Here is a 21,944-nt window from a genome sequence, read left to right as displayed (position 1 = left end):
ACAGAGCAGACCTTTTCTTTTGAACAGTGTGCCCTGTCAAAAAAAACAGTCTCTCGGAAAGAACGGTTGTGGCAGGTGTGACCAGATACTTTTTTTGCTAGGTGGGCCAGCTTACTGTGGGCACCATTGTGCGCAGATCACCACTGTAGTGGACATGAGTCCATGCTGGCACTGCCTTGTACCTGTCTAGCGGTTTGTCACTGGTTGTTGTTTGTTGTCATTGGATTTTCAAGGCCCTCGTCTTGGACTATGTTACACTCTACAGTCTCTGGCTACCCATGTAGCGATAGCAGTAGTCAACATACTTGTTGTCTTTTTGTTGGCAAGTCCGAGTCCGCACTCTGCCAGTGTAGCTTGATGACTGCGGCTTGTTCCCGCAGTGTTAGCATCATTGCTAACACTAGCGAAGATACTGTATGCTTTGCCCGAAGGTGGTTGAGTTTCGATTGAAGGACAGTTCATTACATCAGTATGTGCACACAACTTTGGTTTTATCCAGATTTCCATTAGGCAGCTTTTTAAAACAGAATTTGGTCATCATCCTCACTCATCGTGGCTGGCTGAATTATGTCCTGCATTGCCGCACGGAGAACGTAAACATCAGCGTGTGGGACTACGGGAGACAGTTGTGGCCAAACTTAGTGTGAGCAGTAAATTGCATTATTTTATTTTTTTTAATGCATTAATATTTCCAGGTTAATCATGGTCGTTAACGCGTTATTGTTGACAGGCCTAATGGCCAAGCCATATATATATATATATATTATCATATCCATACACACAACATAATTTGGACATCAAAAATTTCGGGACGGTGAGGGGTATTAAGATTGTATTCAGAATTTGGAAAAAATATACGGGTCCCTGAAAATTTGCCAAAAACTCTCCCGTTCATTTCTAATGGGCTGCCACGTCTAAACTTCCCATTCACTTCCAATGGAGTTTTTTTACATTGCATTGATGCCATTGACAGCCATGTATGTCGGATCTATTGATGGCAATGTACTTGGATTGCATTGACGCATATGTGAGCTGATGCCGTCGACGGCCATGGACGTTCAAATTTCCCATTCATTTTCAATGGCGAACAAAAAACAATGTCCCCAAATCAACAGGAAATGACCAGATATCAATAGGACATGTCCCCCAAATGACCTGATATGACCAGGACATGTCCCCAAATCAACCTGGGCAAGATCTGTATCTTCCCACAAAGCCCCATAGTAATTTCTCCAGAAATTGCAGTTTCTAGTATTGTTTGTTGTTACTGTTGAGCCAAAGACCAGGACCCACTGCGGCCCTGGAGGACCGGTTTGCCCACTCCTGGTCTATGTTCATACGAAATTGTCGGAAACATTTATTGATTTTTGCACTAAAATTTTAATTTTAAGTAACTGTCGACTAAAACTAGACGAAATTTGTTTGAGATTTGGTCGACTAAAACTAGACGAAGATGTAAACATTTTGAAATTACTAAGATTTTCATCCGGAAGACTAAGACAAAAATTAAAAGGGCTGCCAAAAACAACACCAACATTCTTTTTCTCAAAACAATAACACAAGAACATTAAAATTGAGGACCATTAAAGCCCTCCATGTTGTCGTCTTGTCTAAAATATCTTTCGCGTTAGCGTCATCCTGCAAACTGCAAAATAACGAGGGAACGGCGAATGAGTTCTGCTGAAACAAAAACTCGCGCGCCCGTAAGGGCTTGATCTTGATCTTTCCCCTTCACCGCCCACAAGCAGAGAAGTGGAACGAGTGCTTGTTTTAACAGGACCCCTGGGAGGTGGAAGAAACGGGGGCGGCCCGAAACAACCGCCGATAGCCGGTGCGCGTCGGACGGAAACCCCCCCCAGGTTACGATCGTTCGCGAAGATTACGGAAAGGTAAAAGAAGGGTCGCTAACCTCGGCCCCGCCGTTCCCCAGGCGCCGTGTTTGTTGGTGAGGATGTTGACGATCTTCTGCCGCAGCTGATTGGCCGTCACGTGGTCGCGATGCTTGGCGGCGCTGATCAGGTGCTCGCACATCTTCTCTTCCTCCCGCCTTTCTGCGGCGTACTGCTCGCAGTTGGACTGAAAACAAAAACAATTGTTATTTAGAGCAAGACACACAAAAAATAAAATCCTTTTCCACACTAATACACTTAATATAATCAATCAGGGAATAACATCTTTTCTCGTATTTAGCGTTTGACTGTTTGTATTATATAAAATAAATAGCATTTATATCATAGTTTAAGGAAAACAAGCAGAATATATTTGACATAGGGCATAAGACATACTTGACGCCTTCGGACCACGGAAGTCTAACGTGTGCGTCATGCAGCTGACTGAGCAAGATTGACACCGACTGCCAGGTGATAGGCCACACATCTACAAGCCCACGTCTGCAACACCAAATCCCGCAATCAGCTCTTCAGGACAGTCCTAAACAAAAGGCGGGACGGCCTGTTCTAACGCGACACCCGATAACAAAAACAACTAAGTTTGACAGCGCGCCGGCTCTCAGACGGTGAGGCGCGCCCAACCTCCCAACTCAGTTGCCTCATCAACCATGACCCAGCAACGGTGACGTGAACATCACCGTCCAAATCTGCAACAGAAGAAGACCTGAACACACCCCCACGGCATACTCCGTGAGAGCCTTCAAAAAGACTGAATGTTTAATTAATCGTTGTCTTTTTTTTCTCTGGAACCTTTTGTTGACTTGTGATATGGTGACCCTGAGTCTGCCTTCTCGCCTGGGTCTGTTGCAGTTTCGCCTTGTCGTTTGATCGCTGTCGACCTGAATAAATTGTCAACTTGTGTTTCGAAGCCTTTTTCCAGCTTTTAAAATGGAGTCAGTACAAGGGGTTAAGACTATGTTGAGCGTGCGGAGTTTGGCCTTATGGCCAGATTGTCAGAGTTTCGCCGGCCCGGGCCGTTGGAGCTGCGCCAGCGGGGGTCCGGCGATTTGGCTGGCGTGATTCCGGCAATTAGGCTAAAAGCTCAGATTCCTTCACTTAATATTCAAGACCCACAATAAAGTCAAAAGGACTAATATTGCCTATCATGTTAGCCCTATTTGCCTTATTCTAAAACCTGCTATTACCAACTCCGGCTCGAAGGACCATGAAAATGTCAAGTTCGAATACAATTCTTTAGGGAGACATTTATAAGTACTACACAAAATAATGAGAGAAGGAAATCAACGTTTTGAAGAAATCGAATGTTAAAGTTGCATATTTTCCTCTATCCAGATGTTTGTAATAATAATGTAATATATAAAGATGTAATAAAGAATTGAATTGTTACACAAAATTGAATCGGAATTGGAATATATGCCTGAAAAATATGCAATACCCCGCCTTAAAAATGTACTCAAACCGAAAAAAAAAAAAGCCATCTCTTTTGTTCTTCTGCAAACTCTCACAATGCAAAGAATGGTAATAACGCTTGAGAAAGATTTCAAGACTCTACACATCCTCTAATGGAGCATTTGTCACGCTGACTAATGCTCGGGCTTCAGTCAACACACTTGAGCGCACCGAGATATTAACAGACAGCGGGGAGATAAATCGGGGCTCCCTCTGAGGAGGGCCGTAAATCACCCTCCTCCTCCCCGCTAGGCCGACGGGGCTATTAAGACTAGAAAGGAAAATAGTTTAATAGAGCCGCGAGGAGCGGCACCTGTCAAGGACCTAACAGAGCTACATATCACCACGCAGAGTCTATTATTGGCCGCTTTTGAAGAGGAGACGGTATATTTGGCGTCAAGCACAATAACAAGGCTGACTTACAAAAATGACACACATATGTTATGTGATGAGTCTATTGCAAATCGCCGCGGCGTCGTAACCCTCAATTGGCATTGACCTGAAATGATGCTAGCGGCTAGCTAAGGGCCATCCGAGACCGTAAATCGGGGGGACGTGAAATGAAAATATAAGAAAGCATCTAAGCCCTGACAAATAATTTGAAAATTTGAAAAAGAAAATGGTGAAAATAAAAAATATTAGATTTTAAAAAATGGAAATACATTTCAATAATATGAAAATATAACATGAAAGTATGTATGCTAATAACATTATAAATTCATATATTATACTATTAATTTAATAAATGAATCTATGAAAAAACAATATTAAATATACAAAATATGTGCAGTGTATAAAATCGGAAAAAAACAACAGAAAAACTTTGAAACAGAAAAAAAATATTTTAAAAAAAACTACAATACTTTATATATAAAAGTGAAAACAAAAATTTAAAAATTAAACATGAAGACGAGAATAAAATTGGAAAAATAAATAGCCAATCTATGGTAAGAAATAATGTATTACATTTAAAAAATCCTCAAATTTAAAATGAAGACACATATAAAATATAATAAATAATAATTGAAACTAAACTGAACAAAAATGTCCAACATCAAATACCAAAAGTATTCCGCAAAAACAAAATATTTGACAAAAAGAATAGAAAATATTGTAATGATGATAAAAGATAAAATAATATTTGTAAAAAGAAAAACTTAACAAAAATTTGACAAAAACATTTTGGGGGAAAATACTGGAAAGAAAATTAAAGTTATAAGAAAATGAAATATTCCTTTTCTCATAGGCACTGTCTGTTTGCATTACTCTAAAAAACCTAATATTAGGAGTGTGACAAAATATCGAAATGGTCATATATCGAGATTAGGGCTGTCAAAATTATCGCATTAACGCGGAGTAATTAATTTTTAAAATTAATCACGTTAAAATATTTGACGCAATTAACGCACATGTCCCGCTCAGACAGTAGGGTTAGTTGGGTAAGTTTTACAGCAAGGCTTTTTGTGCTGTCCAACAGTGAACTCTTGTGCTCGCTTTGCGACATGGCTTATTGTTTTCTTGCCAGTTCAGTATGGCTGCACGACGTCTCGGGCTGACGCCTACGTTGTAATGTTGTGCTTAAATGATCCTTGGACAAGATTTGTCCGTAAGTTAGTTGTTGTAAAGAATGTACATATTATGTCAGTAAGTGAAATGTTACATTTTTGTATGAGACGCTTTTTGTTTATGTTTAGTGAACCTGTATAGCGTGCAAAGCTAACGTTGTTGCTAATGCAATGCTTGTGTACTTTTTTTGTTGTTGTAGTTTTACGACGGTCTAAAGAGGACAATGGTTTGAGGCCATTTTATTTATAAATCAGATGAAAAAGGAAGAAATCTGATTATTAAGGCGTCGTTCACTAGCTGTCTAGCTTTGGAAAAAGTAGACGCTTCAGAGTGAGGACAGCATAGACAGATTTAAATTACAGTAGAGTGAAATGCCCACTACAATCTTTATGTACCATATGTTGAATGTATATATCCATCTTGTCTCTTATCTTTCCATTCCATTTATTTTACAGAATATATCTATAATTTACAGAAAAATAAGGCATATTTTATAGATGGTTTGAATTGCGATTAATTGCGATTAATTACGATTAATTTTTAAGCTGTAATTAACTCGATTAAAAATTTTAATCGTTTGACAGCCCTAATCGTGATACCTTGTATCCCAAAAGGTTATCGATATGCTCCTGCAAGAATCGAGATGTTTTAAAAAGGTGTCAATGTCAAAGAAAAAAAAAAAAAAAAAGGAACCAATAGGTTTTTACCAAAATCATCGACAATCCAATCCCAGTCCATTTAGAATAGAAACCAGAGCATTCACAGTCATTGTCAGATTTTCAGGGCATTTCCAGGTCACTTGCTGTTCATTTACAGGTCATTTCCTGTTGAGTTTGAGTCACTGCCTATTCATTTGGGTGATTCCCAGGTCACTTCCTGTTTTGTAACACAAAATAAACAGGAAGTGACCCCTAAAATACCCCAAAATCAACAGGAAGTAATTGAAAATCAACAGGTAAATGACCTTAAATGGCCTAAAATGACCTCATTGCCTGGCACTGGCTGCCACTCACGGCCATAGACGTTTAATCCGTTTTAACTGGGAGGAATGGCAGCCGTTCATTCGCTGCACCCTCCCATTTCAAATGGATTGGACGTCAACTAGTGATAAACTCATTCCAATTCACAGCAGAAGCTTGTTTTCCTGTTTATTAGTTGTTTTTAGAATGTCCTAGAATGATTTCCTGACAAATGTATCGAAAATCGTTGTACTGCCATATCGTCAGACCATTGTCAGCGTGAGCTTTGTATCGCAAACCGTATCGTATCGTGAGGTACCAAAAGGTTCCCACTCCTACTTAATATAATCAATCAGGGAATAGCATTGTCTCTCGTATTTACTTTTTGACTGTTTGTATTAGTCTAACACAGGGGTCCCCAACGACCGGGCCGCGGAACGGTACCGGTCCGTGGCGCATTTGGTACCAGGCCGCGCAGAAATAATACATCATTTATTAATGACTGCATTCTGGCCGACTGACTTTGGCCTGTGCCGCTTAACACACCAATATCCCTGTTTACTCTAGATATACAACTACAGGATAGGAGGTCGTCATAGATATGCATTGATTGGGCTGTTAGCACTAAATCTCGTTTTGTATATCTATATTTGTATGTATTTATATGTATATCTAGCTTGGACCCGATAATAATTTATCACGTAGGTCGTCGCCAATCACATTTCTTCCCAGAAATAATTAGCCCCCACACTACAATGACTGAATCACAGACGTCTTTGGACAGACTTTTTACGGGGAAAAGGGAACCTGACGAGCCAGAAGATGTGCCTACAACCTCGAAGAAAACTAAATTTATGCTACTTCCCAATCACTAAAGACCCACGAACTGCGAAGGAGTGAATTCGTGACCCGTATGTGAATAAACAGTGATTCGAGCATGTCTGTGCAACAGGAATATCAGCTTGTAGAGATCGCAAATCACGGCGACCTTAAACGTACATTTGAGACAACAATTCTACCCAAGTTCTGGATTAAAGTCATTTCGGAATATCCTGGCTTCGCTAAGAGCGCGCTGAAAACTGAGCTACAATTTCCAACATCGTGTATTTGTGATGCTAGCTTCTCTCACTCTCCCATCTCGTCTCAACGAAACAAACTCAGCCCTCCCACTGATTCGGCGGGTGAGTTGTATTTTTTTCCCTGCACTTAACACGACGGGGCTAAAAACAAATGCTATTTTATATTTGCTGTATTTTTCTGCCGCACATTGCCGGTGTTCTGACAAAGTTGGCATGCGCGTAACTTTAAAAAGGACCGCGAATGCAGCGATTCCAAAGTACACACTACAAACTTTCTTTGAAGAAATATTAACTTACGTTTGCCATGTTAGGTGCACACAACAACTGCACGTAGCCCTCTCACTTAACGACTTCGCCGTGCCGTTAAGCATTAATTTACGCCATTTCCGTGTTGCACATGTATGTTTATGATGTAAATAGTTTTTAAGCATAACATTGAGAGTCCAACTGAATATAAAAGAGGGCTTTTTTTCACCGCCACAAAAGCTTTGGAAGCAAAATTTTATAAGGGTGCAAAATTTGACAGGACACCGGTCCGTGAAAAAAGACCCAAATCACACCGGTCCGTGGTGCAAAAAAGGTTGGGGACCCCTGCTCTAACACACTTAATATAAAATGAATAGCACTTATACCATAGTTTAAGTAAAACAAGCACAATATAGGGCATAAGAGATACATGACGCCTTCTAACCATGGAAGCCCAATGTGTGCGTCATACAACTGACTAAGATTGACGGACCAACTCTAGCAATCAGTTCTTCCGGACAGTCAAGAGCAAATGGCGGGACACTCTGTTCCAACACAAGGAACACCACAGAATGCCCGATATCCAACTGAAGGGGAAAAGATATTGTCGTCGCACACACCATATAATTGTTTGCATTAGTCTAACACATATATAGTCTAACACATACATATGGTACAGGTTCTCGTAGGCACCGTCTAACGGTTTGCATTACTCTAACACACGTAATATAATTAATCAGGAAATAGTATCATTTTCATATTTACGGTAGGACTGCACTACTAATATAAAATAAATAGCACACCATAGTTTATTCATTCATTCATTCATTTTCCATGCCGCTTTTCCTCACGAGGGTCGCGGAGGTGCTGGAGCCTATCCCAGCCAACTACGGGCAGTAGGCAGGGGACACCCTGAACTGGTTGCCAGCCAATCGCAGGGCACAAGGAGACATACAACCATTCACGCACACACTCATACCTACGGACAATTTAGAGTGTTCAATCAGCCTACCATGCATGTTTTTGGGATGTGGGAGGAAACCGGAGTTCCCGGAGGAAACCCACGCAGGCACGGGGAGAACATGCAAACTCCACACAGGAAGGCCGAAGCCCGGGATTGAACCCTTGATCTCAGAACTGTGAGGCAGATGTGCTAACCACTAAGCCACCGTGCCGCCCACCATAGTTTAATGAGAAGAAATAGAAGAGATACACAATGCAGTCTTATCACAAGATTGACGCACCAACTCGTGCAATCAGCTCTCCCAGCAAACTCCAAAGACAAAGCGCTTTGTCCTAAAACAAGTACAACCAGCCCGGACAGCAAAGTTGATAGCGGGCGTCCCAATCCGCGCACGAACCTAAGCCGCCTAAAACCGGCCACCAAGGGGAAGACCCAAAAGCAACGCCCAGACCCACCTTCGGACACGCCTTCGACATGACCCGCGTCAGCAAAGACTTTAAAAAGACTGGACACTGAGATAACACAGATTTTTTCTGCTCGGAAACATGTAGCCTTGTTTTGGATCCAGAATTGTCCCTCCGTCGTCTGTTTTTGCCTTGTTTTTACCATTATCGAAGAATAAATTGTCAACCTGTTTTCAGTGAGTGTTCTTCAGGCTTTTGAAACATGGAGTCAGTACAAGGGGTTAAAATAAGAGGACGCGCGAAGTTCTGCCTTCCCGGTGGGCGCATGCGGGGCAGCGTCAGCAGAGCGGCACTTGTTTTGGCGGGTGCTGTTCCCGGATGCGTCTGGGCCGGGGGGGCGAATTTCAACACAACGGATAACACGACTGACAAGACTCCAAGAGCCCCTTTGACACTGAAGTGGCAAAATCCACAACTCTCGTTGCCCGGACAACGGTAACTCCTGACTCCTCCTGTCCAATCCACAAACAAACAATGATCCTAAACACTCCCTTCATCCTGCCCACAGCCCACCCCACAAGAGCCTTCGAAACACCTAATGTTTAACTAAGCATTGTCATTTTTCTCGGGAACCTTTTGTTGACGTGTGATACGGCGGCCATGGCGCAGTTGGTAGCTGGAGTTGTCCTGGGACCGAAGGGTTGGCAGTTCAATTCCTGGCTACAACTGCCCACTGTCAAAGTGCCCTTGGGCAAGGCACTGAACCCTAATTTGCCCCCAATGGGTTGGCAGCGCCTTGCATGGCAGCAGCACCATAGGTGTGTGAATGCGTGTGGGAATGGTAAATGTGTGCTAATGTAAAGGGCTTTGGGCATGGTAACCATGTAGATAAATGTGCTGTATAAGTACTGTCCATTTACCAAGTCAACATTAATCCATTTTAACTGGCTGCACATGTGATTTAGTGATTGCAACCACCTCTTATGTGCCACAGGTAAGTAACAGGTGCTGTTAATTACCTAAATTATAGAAGCACCATATGGAGGTAGATTTGTGTCTTTATTATTCAATCCAAAAAAAGTTGCTTCAATCAAAATACTTATTTTCAATCAAAGAAAAAGCCACTTCAATAAAAAAAATTTTTAAAAAAAATGTGCTTGAATGCAAAAATAAATTTTGAAACAAAAAAATTTATTTGGAGCCTATTTTTCTTTGATTTTTTTTTTTTTTTAATTTAAGTTTATTATTATTTTTTTTTTTTTTTGGATTGAAACAACTTTTTTGATTGACCTTTTTTTTTTTTCAAAACTACATTACGTCAATCAAAAAAGTTGTTTCAATTGATTGACTTTTTTTTTTTCAAAACTACATTACGTCAATCAAAAAAGTTGTTTCAATAAAAAAAAGAAAAAGAAAAAAAAAAACGACTTAAATCAAAAAAAAAAATTCAATCAAAGAAAAATAGGTTCCAAATAACTTTTTTTTTTTTTTTAGTTTGATTGAATAATAAAGACACAAATCTACCTCTATAGCATCACATGATTTTTCAAAGGGTGCCAATACTTTTGTCCAGCCCATTTTTGGAGTTTTATGTCAAATGATAATGATTCTTATCTTTTTTTCCATTCACTTTTGTGTTTTTTATTGCAAGCAAAATAAATGATGATATTACTTCCAAAGCATTTTAAATTGCAATCATTTTCTGGGTGAAACGGAACATTATCTGACAGAATTGCAGGGGTGCCAATACCTTTGGCCAGCAGTGTAGCTTGTTTTCCTGTGTATTAGTTGTTTTGTAGAATATTTCCAGATCAATTCTTTGTTATCTGGAGCTTTGTTTCACAAAATTGTACAGTATCATGAGCTACCCAGAGGTTCCCACCCCTACTATCCATAGTATCTTTCTATCCATCTACCGCGTCTGTCTAATTTGATGTAGGGTAAATCAGATCGTCTAAAAGTAATACAGAGAGACAACATAAAGTACAGTACATTTTACCGCCAGAACGAGATGGGCCCCCCCCCCGGGACCAGACCAAGCTAATATTCCAAATCTAATTTGCTAACAGAAGCCGGGAACTAATTGAATTTCCTGCGTCAATTTTGAAATCTGTCACATATCATACTTGAGCGTATTCCTCATCAAGCGGGTAACTCGATCCGGGCGCGCTCACGTGACGTGCGCTGACAAATATCATTTCCCGGCGCGCCTCGCGCCGCCTTAATTGTAAAAACGTCCGATCCGGCGTCTTCCATCTTTCGGACGCGCGGCGGCGGATAATAAAGCGGAGGCTGTCGGAGTTGGCAGACACGACGGATGGGGCCAGGTACGCTCCGGCACCCCCCTCGTCTTCTTCTGACATTGCGTCTCCTCCGGTTTATCTAGCGGGTCAAGGATCCGGGGCGACTGTAAATCAAGCGGCCGTTTGAAGACGGCTGCTGTTGGCAGATAAGAAAGTCATCACTCCCCACGCGTACACGCTCGCTAACAGAGTTGACACGCCGCGCGACGTTATCGCGCGCGCACACTAAAATACAGTGGGGCAAATAAGTATTTAGTCAACCACTAATTGTGCAAGTTCTCCCACTTGAAAATATTAAATTGTAATTGTCATCATGGGTAAACCTCAACCATGTGAGACAGAATGTGGAAAAAAAAAAAAACAGAAAAACACATTGTTTGATTTTTAAAGAATTTATTTGCAAATCATGGTGGAAAATAAGTATTTGGTCAGTATACTTTGTTGTGTACCCTTTGTTGGCAATAACAGAGGCCAAACGTTTTCTGTACCTCTTCATACACTGTTGCTGGTATTTTGGCCCATTCCTCCAAGCAAATCTCCTCTAGAGCAGTGATGTTTTGGGGCTGTCATTGGGCAACACGGACTTTCAACTCCCTCCTCAAATTTTCTATGGGGTTGAGATCTGGAGACTGGCTAGGTCACTCCAGGACCTTGAAATGCTTCTTACAAAGCCACTCCTTTGTTGCCCTGGCTGTGTGTTTGGGATCATTGTCATGCTGAAATTTCTCATCTTCAATGCCCTTGCTGATGGAAGGAGATTTTCACTCAAAATCTCTCGATACATGGCCCCATTCATTCTTTCCTTTACACAGATCAGTCGTCCTGGTCCCTTTGCAGATAAACAGCCCCAAAGCATGATGTTTCCACCCCCATGCTTCCCAGGGGGTATGGTGTTCTTCGGATGCAATTCAGTATTCTTTCCCATCCAAACACGAGAAGCTGGGTTTCTACCAAAAAGTTCTATTTTTGTTTCATCTGACTATTACACATTCTCCCAGTCCTCTTCTGGATCATCCAAATGCTCTCTAGCGAATCGCAGACGGGCCTGGACGTGTACTTTCTTTAGCAGGGGGATACGTCTGGCAGTGCAGGATTTGTGGTCCTGGCAGTACATTGTGTTAATGATAGCAGCCTTTGTTACTGTGGTCCCAGCTCTGTGTAGGTCATTCACTAGGTCCCCCGTGTGGTTCTGGGATTTTTGCTCACCGTTCTTGTTATCATTTTGACGGTTGAGATCTTGCACGGAGCCCCAGATCGAGGGAGATTATCAGTGGTCTTGTATGTCTTCCATTTTCTCATAATTGCTCCCACAGTTGATTTCTTTACACCAAGTGTTTTCCTATTGCAGATTCAGTCTTCCCAGCCTGGTGCAGATCTACAATTTACTCTCTGGTGTCCTTTGACAGCTCTTTGGTCTTGGCCATGGCAGTTTGGAGTGTGCTTAACAGATTGTGGACAGGTGTCTTTTATACCGATAATGAGTTAAAACAGGTGCCATTAATACAGGTAATGAGTGGAGCCTCGTTAGACCTCTTTGACAGCCAGAAATCTTGCTTGTTTGTAGGTGACCAAATACTTATTTTCCACTATGATCTGCAAATAAATTCTATAAAAATCAAACAATGTGATTTTCTTTTTTTTCCCCTCCATATTCTGTCTCTCATGGTTGAGGTTTACCCATGTTGACATTTACAGGTCTCTCTAGTATTTTCAAGTGGGAGAACTTGCACAATTAGTGGTTGACTAAATACTTATTTGCCCCACTGTACTCACGAGAACCTGACAGAAGTATATGGCCGGAAAAGCGGAGCGTACCTCAAACTCGGCGTGTTTGTGGACGTCCTCGGCTCGCTGGCGATTCAGGATGAACTCGGCCTCGTTGGCCACGCGGACGATGTGGTCCTTCGTGGCATGACAAAGCAACCTTTGGAGAACAGGCGTGCAGATTAATAGATTATTGGCTGCCATTCACGTCAGTGGCAGTGAAATAGGATCACTGTCATCTAGAGGTGGTAATCTTGGGCGCACCTAATGATTCGATTACGAATCAGAGGCTACGATTCGATTATAAATCCATTATTTATTCACCGCTCCCCCCACGCAAATAGCTGCTTTTAATGTTTCGTACATTAGTTACAAAAATTATACAAAAATCCTCTCAGGCTTAAATAAACTACTGTTTCAATTAGCTGCAATGTTTAATCGATTAACTCGAGTAATCCATTAGAAAAAAAATATTCAAATTAAATTTTGTTGCTTCGCGTATTCGTTTGATTAAAGTGGTGTTCTAATGGCTTATTGTGAAAGTGTTTATATTTAGTTTTATTGATTAGGGTGGATACACTGCCCTCTGGGCTGCCTCATTTCACATGGCTGAATCCTACTGCTCCCTGTTAAGACCATCGTAAGCTTTTGTTTGGGCTGTTTTTTTTTAATGCATTCGTAATTTATTTTATAGGTATGTTTATTTTTTTTTTTTTGTGGGAATATGAGTCTGAACCATTTGTTAGGAGCATTGTTTAAAAAATGAAAAAAAGTTAGCATTTTATAGCATTTAAGCTAGCGCACGTTTGCTATGTAACTTAGCCAACTGGTCTTTTGTTGTACATAGAGCCTCATTTATTATTATTATTATTATTTTTTTAATACCGTTTGAGGTTTAGCTAAGGTATTTGAATTTTTCATGTTCTTTATCCGACTACTCGATTATTCGAACTAACTAGTTCATCGATTAATCGACTACTAAAATAATCAATAGCTGCAGCTCTACATCAAGTTAACAGTTCAAAACAGTAAAGAAAATACCGTATTGGTCCGAATATAAGACAGTGTTTTATTGCGTTGAAATAAGACTGAAAAAGTGGGGGTCATCTTATACTCGCGGTCTAGACATTATATCCATTCACGACGCCAGATGACGCCAGATATCATTGAAGCGATGTTCTGTCATGACAGATCTCAGCTACTCTCAAGTTTAACCAGTTTGCATTATTTTATTGCAATGTTTTTCCTGATTCAGATTTGTTTCAAGACTACAGTTACAGTTAGACTTCACTTTGATGGTTAACGCAGTTATTGCAATTTTGTTGTTTTATCACAATAGATTGGTTTACTTACATTTCAAAAACCAGAAGCCATTCATTTACCAATGTGATTGCACTTTAGTTCAGTCAGATATTATATTTGAATTAATTAATTTAATGTTGTGAATCAACTGTTAAAGTTGTTAAAATTGCTCCCATTATTCCATAATTTCCTTTCTGTCTACTTTCGACATGATAGATTCAAGTCAAGATTTTGCCAATTTAGTAGTATTTTGGATAAAAAGTTGATTTGGTTCGCTCGGAAAGTTCACTACAACAACCTTCCAGAGAAGTCTACCGCTTTAAGAGTGTCATTTTGCATCTAGTTTTCTATACATGTGATATCTACTGTAGCATTATGTGGGCAGGGTTTCCCCTACACGTAAGAGATTGTGGCGCAACGCCACAGCAAAATAAAAGTTTTCCATGCCTTGCAAATGAGATGATTTTTTAAATATTATTATTTTAAAATTTTTTAAGGCCATTTCAAATTAGCGGCAACCGAGTGTGATGAGTTCAGCGGCAACCTGTTCATTCTGTATTGTGTTTCTGTGTTGGAACAATGACAATAAATTATTCTGATTCTGATTCTGATTCTGATGTCCGTAATGTAAGTGGGAGGGATGGCAGCGAATTAACGAAAGTTCATTCGCTGCCACCCTCCCAGTTCAAATGGATTGGATGTCTACTAGTGATAAATTCCAATTCACACTAGAAGCTTGTTTTTCTGTAAATTAGTTGTTTGTAGAATATCCTAGAATGAGTTCCTGACTAATGTATCAATTATCAATGTATCGCTATCGTTATCGTGAGCTTTCTATCGCAAATCGAATCGTATTGTGAGGTACCAAGAAGTTCCCATTCCTAACGTAGACACTATTTCTAATGGAAGATTTTGGTCGCAACCTGTTTTTTTTTATGTTTTTTTTTTTTTTTGCAAACAGTGACACCTTTTTAAAACATATCGATTCTTGGCGGGAGTAACCTTTTGGACTACAAAGCATCGCAATATATCACCTTTTCAATATACTGTCACACCCCAATTTAACAAGAGGATTTTGACTTTTAGAGCACAATGCAACAAAAATAATCATTGACTGACAACACAATGCAGACGAATACCACCGGTGACATAAGTTTTATGTCATTATTCCTATTAATTCAGGTCGGCTGAAAAGAAACTACAACTGACTTGTGAATTGAACACCTTGCATGCTCAGACAGCTGACGAGATTTCCAAATCAGAACCACGGGTGCCACCTCATTGACGCTTTGTCCCAGTGCCAATGCGGTGAGGAGCCCCGGGCCAATCCCCAGCAAGGCACAGAAACAGTTGCCAGACGGGTCAGCAGATGGGCCGGGAGGCTTAGTTGGACCTGATCTGCTCAACGGAACCCCCTAAGAGCCTGGGCCACGCCCGCTAAAGCAAGGAAGACCCTGCACTCGAGTGACCTTTCTTCTTCAAACACACTTGGACTTGCTTCTCTTTAATACTACAACACATGCAAACGTCTCAATGAGCTGTAAGACTGGTATTTTGTTTTGAAGCAGCCATCTTAGACAAATAAATGCCTCGTGCTTTGGCAAAAAAACATACTAGGCTATTTTATTAAAGGGTGCCAATTGGAAACAAGTATCAGATGGGAGCGTGCTACTAAATCAAGATGCTATTTTGCTTTCAACATCAAATTTAAACAGCCTATGACAGCAGAAAACATGTTTATTTCATACTTCACGCAGTATTTCATGCTCCTGAATGAAATGGACCACTTGATGTAGTGCTGCAACGATTAATCGATTAACTCGAGTAGAAAAAAAAAGATTCCAATTAAATTTTGCTGCTTCGAGTATTCGTCTAATTATTGTGGCGTTAACATGGGTTATTTTGAAAGTGTTTCCAATCAGTTTTATTGATTTGAGTGGATACACTGCCCTCTAGTCTGCCACATTTCACATGGCTGAATCCAACTGCTCCATGTTAAGACCAACATAAGCTAAGTTTTTGTTCAGGAAGCAAAACAGCGAGCAGATCCAACAATTCGAGAAGTGATCAATCAGATTGAATCGGGAGAAAAAGTTCCATCAACCGCAAAGAAGGAAGTCCCTGAACTTTGCCTGTTATTACGGGAATGGAACAGATTAGTTCTTAAAGACGATGTCCTTTATCGATCAAGACAAGACGGTGCGCAAACACAGTTCCAACTCGTTCTGCCTCAGGAATTAAGACCCTTAGTATTAAAGAGTCTACACGACAACATGGAGGCAGCCGATGAAGTGGTTGAGCTGGACGACCAGGAGAGCCGAAACGGTGCTTTTAAAATGAAGGAGCGGCTACAGAAGCGACATAAAGAGAGGCTAGAGGACGCCGAGCGGCGAAAAGAAGCCAAAGAGAACCTCTCTGTGGCCAGTGAGAGCGTCGAATACTTTCTCAGCACGTTCAACGACCAGCGCTCTGCAATCGAGGAGCTACTGTGCGGTTGTTTGGACGCTGATCAAAAGGCGGCGGCTCGGAGGCTTGAGGAAGCTTCGAGTAAAACGGTGCAGTTGCAAAAGTTCCTCAACGACAGCATAATGTTTTTGACTACGCACGACCGGCGGAAAGCCCAGGTGGCCATCGAGAAGCTGCAGACGTCCCTTAATGAGACGAGAGAGAAAGTGCTTCCCAAGAAAAAATTCGGCTTCCGGGGTCGCACCAAAGCCTCCTCGGCCACTGTGGAGGAATCTGCGGTCGCTCCACAGGCTGGGACGCGAACCCGCGCGCCGCGACGACTCTAGTCGGCAGGCAAGTTCGGTAACCACTGCGCCAATAAGCTCGAGCCAACGGCATAGCCGCTAGCGTCCTTACATGAAGGAATCGGCGGCAGTGAAGGTTTCGGGGGGAGAGTGTAACGGGTACACAGAAAGTGTATCCGTTGTAGCACGTGGTAGCGTGGAAACCTCCCCGCCGAACAGACTCGGGTTACAAATGGGGGCTCGTCCGCTAGCGGCTACGCCGTTGGCTCGAGCTTATTGGCGCAGTGGTTACCGAACTTGCCTGCTGACTAGAATCGTCGCGGCGCGCGGGTTCGCGTCCCAGCCTAGTCAGAGGTGGGAGCGGACCGCGGGGCGGCACAGAACAGACTCGGGTTACAAATGGGGGCTCACCCGGGATCGGCAGCGAAGGTTTCGGGGGGAGAGTGTAACGGGTTCACAGAAAGTGTATCCGTTGTAGCACGTGGAAACCTCCCCGCCGATTCCTTCATGTAAGGACGCTAGCGGCTGCGCCGTTGGCTAGAGCTTATTGGCGCAGTGGTTACCGAACTTGCCTGCCGACTAGAATCGTCGCGCTCGCAGGTTCGCGTCCCAGCCTAGTCAGAGGTGGGAGCGGAACGCGGGCGGCACAGAACAGACTCGGGTTACAATGAGCTAAGTTTTTGTTTGCGCTCATGTTTTTTTAGGGTTGTCAAAATTATCACGTTAACGGGTGGTAATTTTTTTAATTAATCACGTTAAAATATTTGACGCAATTAACGCACATGCCCCGCTCAAACAGATTAAAATGACAGCACAGTTCAATGTCCAAGTGTCCATGTGCAATGTTGTTGGAGTTTTGTCGCCCTCTGCTGGCGCTTGGGTGCGACTGATTTTATGGGCTTAAGCACCCATGAACATTGTATAATTATTGACCTCAACAATGGCGGGCTACTATTTTATTTTTTTGATTGAAAATGTTACTAATTTTATTAAAATGAAAACATTAAGAAGGGCTTTAATATAAAATTTCTATAACTTGTACTAACATTTATCTTTTAAGAACTACAAGTCTTTCTATCCATGGATCGCTTGAACAGAATGTTAATAATGTCAATGCCATCTTGTTGATTTATTGTTATAATCAACAAATACAGTACTTATGTACCGTATGTTGAATGTATATATCCGTCTTGTGTCTTTCCATTTCAACAATAATTTACAGAAAAATATGGCATATTTTATAGCTGTTTGAATTGCGATTAATTACGATTAATTAATTCTTACGCAGTAATTAACTCGATTAAAAATGTTGATCGTTTGACAGCCCTAGTTTTTTTTTAAATGCATTCGTAATTTAGTTTATTAGTATATTTGGCCGTTTTTTGTGGGAATAGGAATCTGAACCATTTGTTACAAGGATTGTCAAAAAAAAAAAAAAAAAAAAAAGTTAACGTTTTATAGCATTCAAGCTAGCGGACGTTCACTCTATAAGTTAGCCAATTGTTCTTTTGTTGTACATAAATCCTTATTTGTTTTTTTTTTTAATACCGTTTGAGGCTCAGCTCAGGTATTTTAATTTTTCATGTTACTTATCCGATTACTCGATTATTCGACAAATTAGTTCATCGATTAATCGACTGCTAAAATAATCGATAGCTGAAGCCCTACTTGGATGTGTGTGGAAGCGATCGATTTATGTTTTCAATTTTTGAATCCCACGCCATGAAAATGCGTGACTTCCTGGATTGAGGAGCAATGCGAATGTGACGTCACCCAGGTCAGCATCTCACAATTCAGCACTGCTTTATACCATGCAGATGGACTGCGGATTCAGCTGATTTTTGCTGATTGGTTTATTTTTCACATCACGCCAGCCAAATGTGCTGCAGGTGCAGATTACTGGTTTAAAGGTATACCAAGGTATGAAAACGTCACGGTTTAAAAACTGCAAAAATTTTCCCATAATACCGTCTCTATGGTATTAGCTACTAAGTCCCAAAAATGCATTGAGAAGCCTCTCCCTTGTAGCTGTAAGGCTCAACCATCCCCCAGTTGTTGTTGCTCAGTGTTAGTGAGTCAGCTGTGCTCCTTGATGGCTGGAGGAGGTGAAACTCCTGAACTTTTTCCCACATCAAAGAAAATGAAATCGCTGGTATGGGAATACTTCGGCTACAGAAAAGTTTCAGACGGCCGCGACTTAGAGGAGGAGGGCAAACCGACATGTTTGTGGAGGGTGGCTGCCGAGGAGGCAATACCTCCAATATGATTTCGCATTTATACAAGATTAAAGGTTAGTAAACACTGTCATGAACTTTTACCACAAGCTACGAAAGTTAACTGAAGCTTTTTTAGTATGTTTAACGGCGTTAAAACATGTGTTTTTCTTCTTTCTGGCAACTGTCTGTGTTGAGAAAGAGGGTGTGTGCATATTGTAAACATAATTTGAGTCATAAACACGTGCTTTAAAAATAAATACAAATAAACAGCACTTATACTATAGTTAAAGGAAAACGAGCAGAATATAGGGCATAAGAGATGCCTTCTTATCACAGAAGCCCAGCGCATGCGTCATACAATTGACTGAGCAAGATTGACGCACCAACTCTCGCAATCAGTTCTCCCGGACAGTCCATAACAAATGGCAGGATGCTCTGTCCCAACACAGGGAACACCAGAGAATGCCTGATACCCAACTGATAACACGACCGATGAGACTCCAAGAGCCCCTTTGACGCTGAGACGGAAAAATCCACAACCTTCGTTGCCCGGACAACAGTAACTCCCGAATCCTCCTGTCCAATCCACAAAGAGAGAATAATCCCAAACACACCCTTCTTCCTGCCCACGGCCCGCCCCGCGAGAGCCTTCAAAAGACAATGTTTAACTAATCGTCATTTTTCTCGGGAACCCTTTGTTGACTTCTGATATGGTGACCTTGGAATGAGTTTGCCTCCTCGCCTGAGTCTGTTTCGCCTTTGTGTTGATCGCTGTCGACCCGAATAAATTGTCAACTTGTTCTCGGTGAGCCTTCTTTAAACCCTTCAATATGGAGTCACTGCAAAGGGTTAGGACTAAGGTGAACGCGCGGAGTTTGGCCTTCTGGCCGGATTGTGAGACTCCCGCTGACCCGGGCCGTTGGAATTGCGCCAGCGCGTGTCTGGCAGTTCGGCTGGCGTGATTCCGGTGGTGGCTAGAGGGTCAGATTCCTCAGTACTGAATAAATGCATTTTTAATATTTCATATTCCATTTAGTATAAGACTTATTTGTCATGAACATATCATTTATTTAGCAACTGGGGAAAAATACTTTCCTAATTTCCTGTAAAATCATTGGAGCAGAGATTGAAACAATGACATTTTGCTGCTTTCTTCGTCACATTTTCCTCGTTCTGAATCTTCCCCCTCAATGGGCTGAATTTTAAATCAGATGTAATCATGACCCTGCCGACGTCATTCTCCAGCTGGGGACGCTACAGCGCTTTAACGACAGGCGGGGCTAAACGGCAGATTAAAAGACTAATTTCTCGTCATCTGCGCTTCACCAAATTGTTGTATATAGTCAAATTGTCTCAAAATATGATTGTAATTCACATAATATTTAAGATTTTTTATGCTGTCACAGGCACCTCAAGAGTGTGGCATACTGTCAAATTTAGTTTTCGTTCCAATTAGGCCTGCAGCTATCGATTATTTTAGTAGTCAGTTAATCGATGAACTAGTTTGTTCGAATAATCGAGTAATCGGATAAGGTTTATAAAAAATTAAAATACCTGATCTGAGTCCCAAACGTTATAAACAATAAATGAATGCGGATATATGTACAACAAAAAAACAATTGGCTAACTTGCATAGCAAAAGTCCTCTAGTTTAAATGCTATAAAATGCCGTTTTTTTTTTTTTTTTACGATGCTCTTAAATAGTTCAAACACATATTCCCACAAAAAATGGCTAAATATACCTTTAAACTAAATTACAAATTAAAAAAAAAAAACATTAGCTCGAACAAAAACTTAGCTTATGCTTGTCTTAACAGGGGGTAACTGGATTTAGCCATGTGAAATGAGGCAGACTAGAGGGCAGTGTATCCACCCAAATCAGTAAAACTAAATGCAAACACTTTCAAAACAAACCATTACAACGTCACTTTAATTAAACGAATACTCGAGGCAGCAAAATTTAATTCGAATTAGGGCTGTCAAACGATTAAAATTTTTAATCGAGTTAATTACAGCTTAAAAATTAATTAATCGTAATTAATCGCAATTCAAACCATCTATAAAATATGCCATATTTTTCTGTAAATTATTGTTGGAATGGAAAGATAAGACAAGATGGATATATACATTCAACATACGGTACATAAGGACTGTATTTGTTTATTATAACAATAAATCAACAAGATGGCATTAACATTATTAACATTCTGTTAAAGTGATCCATGGATAGAAAGACTTGTAGTTCTTAAAAGATGAATATTAGTACAAGTTATAGAAATGTTATATTAAAACGCCTCTTAATGTTTTCGTTTTAATAAAATTTGTAAAATTTTCAATCAAAAAATAAACTAGTGGCCCTATTCTGTCCTCAATGTGTGTGAGTACACAAACTGACAGATAGCGAACATAAATTCCAAAAAGAAATCAGACGGTGTGGCAAAGTTGCATGGGCTTTACTGAAGTCATCTCTTTTTGACAGGAGCACGTTTCTTGTATTTTTGTAAAACTGAAAATAACAAGGCAATGTGTCAATAACTTGCATAAATCACAAAATAACATAAAATGTACACACACGTGTCCATTTGAGCAGTAGCACTAGCCAATTAGCTCACAAGCATCTAACAATGTAACTGCATTTCACCACATATGTGAACAAATTCAAATACACATCATCAATAACTATCAAATGCTCATGAATATAAACAAAGGAGGAATATAACTCACAAGCCATTAATGTATTAGACACAAACAGTGTGATGGGGCTATGAGAACTGCCACTGAATACTGGATGCGGACGTTAGCTGGTCTGAATAGCACTGTCTATTAGTGTGAGTTCGCGTCGACATATCATCACGTCAGAAAAGCGCGCCGAAACCCAAATAATCAGCTGCACTGAATCGCCAGCAGAGGGCGACATTACGCCACATAACATATGCAAGTCACACCCAAGCACCAGCAGAGGGCGAAAAAACTCCATAAAACACAATTAACAAGTTGGCCTTTCACTGTACTGACATTTAAATCTGTCTGAG

The 21,944-nt window shown here is 40.9% G+C and overlaps 1 protein-coding gene across 2 annotated transcripts in view; it reads right to left on the bottom strand.

The window, feature by feature from the left end:
- LOC130917406 (neurobeachin-like) overlaps nucleotides 1-21,944 on the bottom strand; it is a 572,897-nt gene that overhangs the window by 271,141 nt on the left and 279,812 nt on the right. For both annotated transcript variants that reach the window (XM_057838766.1, XM_057838767.1), the window contains 2 exons: nucleotides 12,696-12,804; nucleotides 1,910-2,076 (listed from right to left, as the gene is read on the bottom strand). In XM_057838766.1, the coding sequence (XP_057694749.1) occupies nucleotides 1,910-2,076; nucleotides 12,696-12,804 (276 nt within the window). The remainder of the gene's footprint in view (nucleotides 1-1,909; nucleotides 2,077-12,695; nucleotides 12,805-21,944) is intronic.

This window comes from Corythoichthys intestinalis, chromosome 6 (assembly GCF_030265065.1).
Source record: "Corythoichthys intestinalis isolate RoL2023-P3 chromosome 6, ASM3026506v1, whole genome shotgun sequence".
In the NCBI taxonomy this organism is placed as follows: Eukaryota; Metazoa; Chordata; class Actinopteri; order Syngnathiformes; family Syngnathidae; genus Corythoichthys; species Corythoichthys intestinalis.
This window is presented reverse-complemented; position numbering and strand designations above follow the sequence as displayed.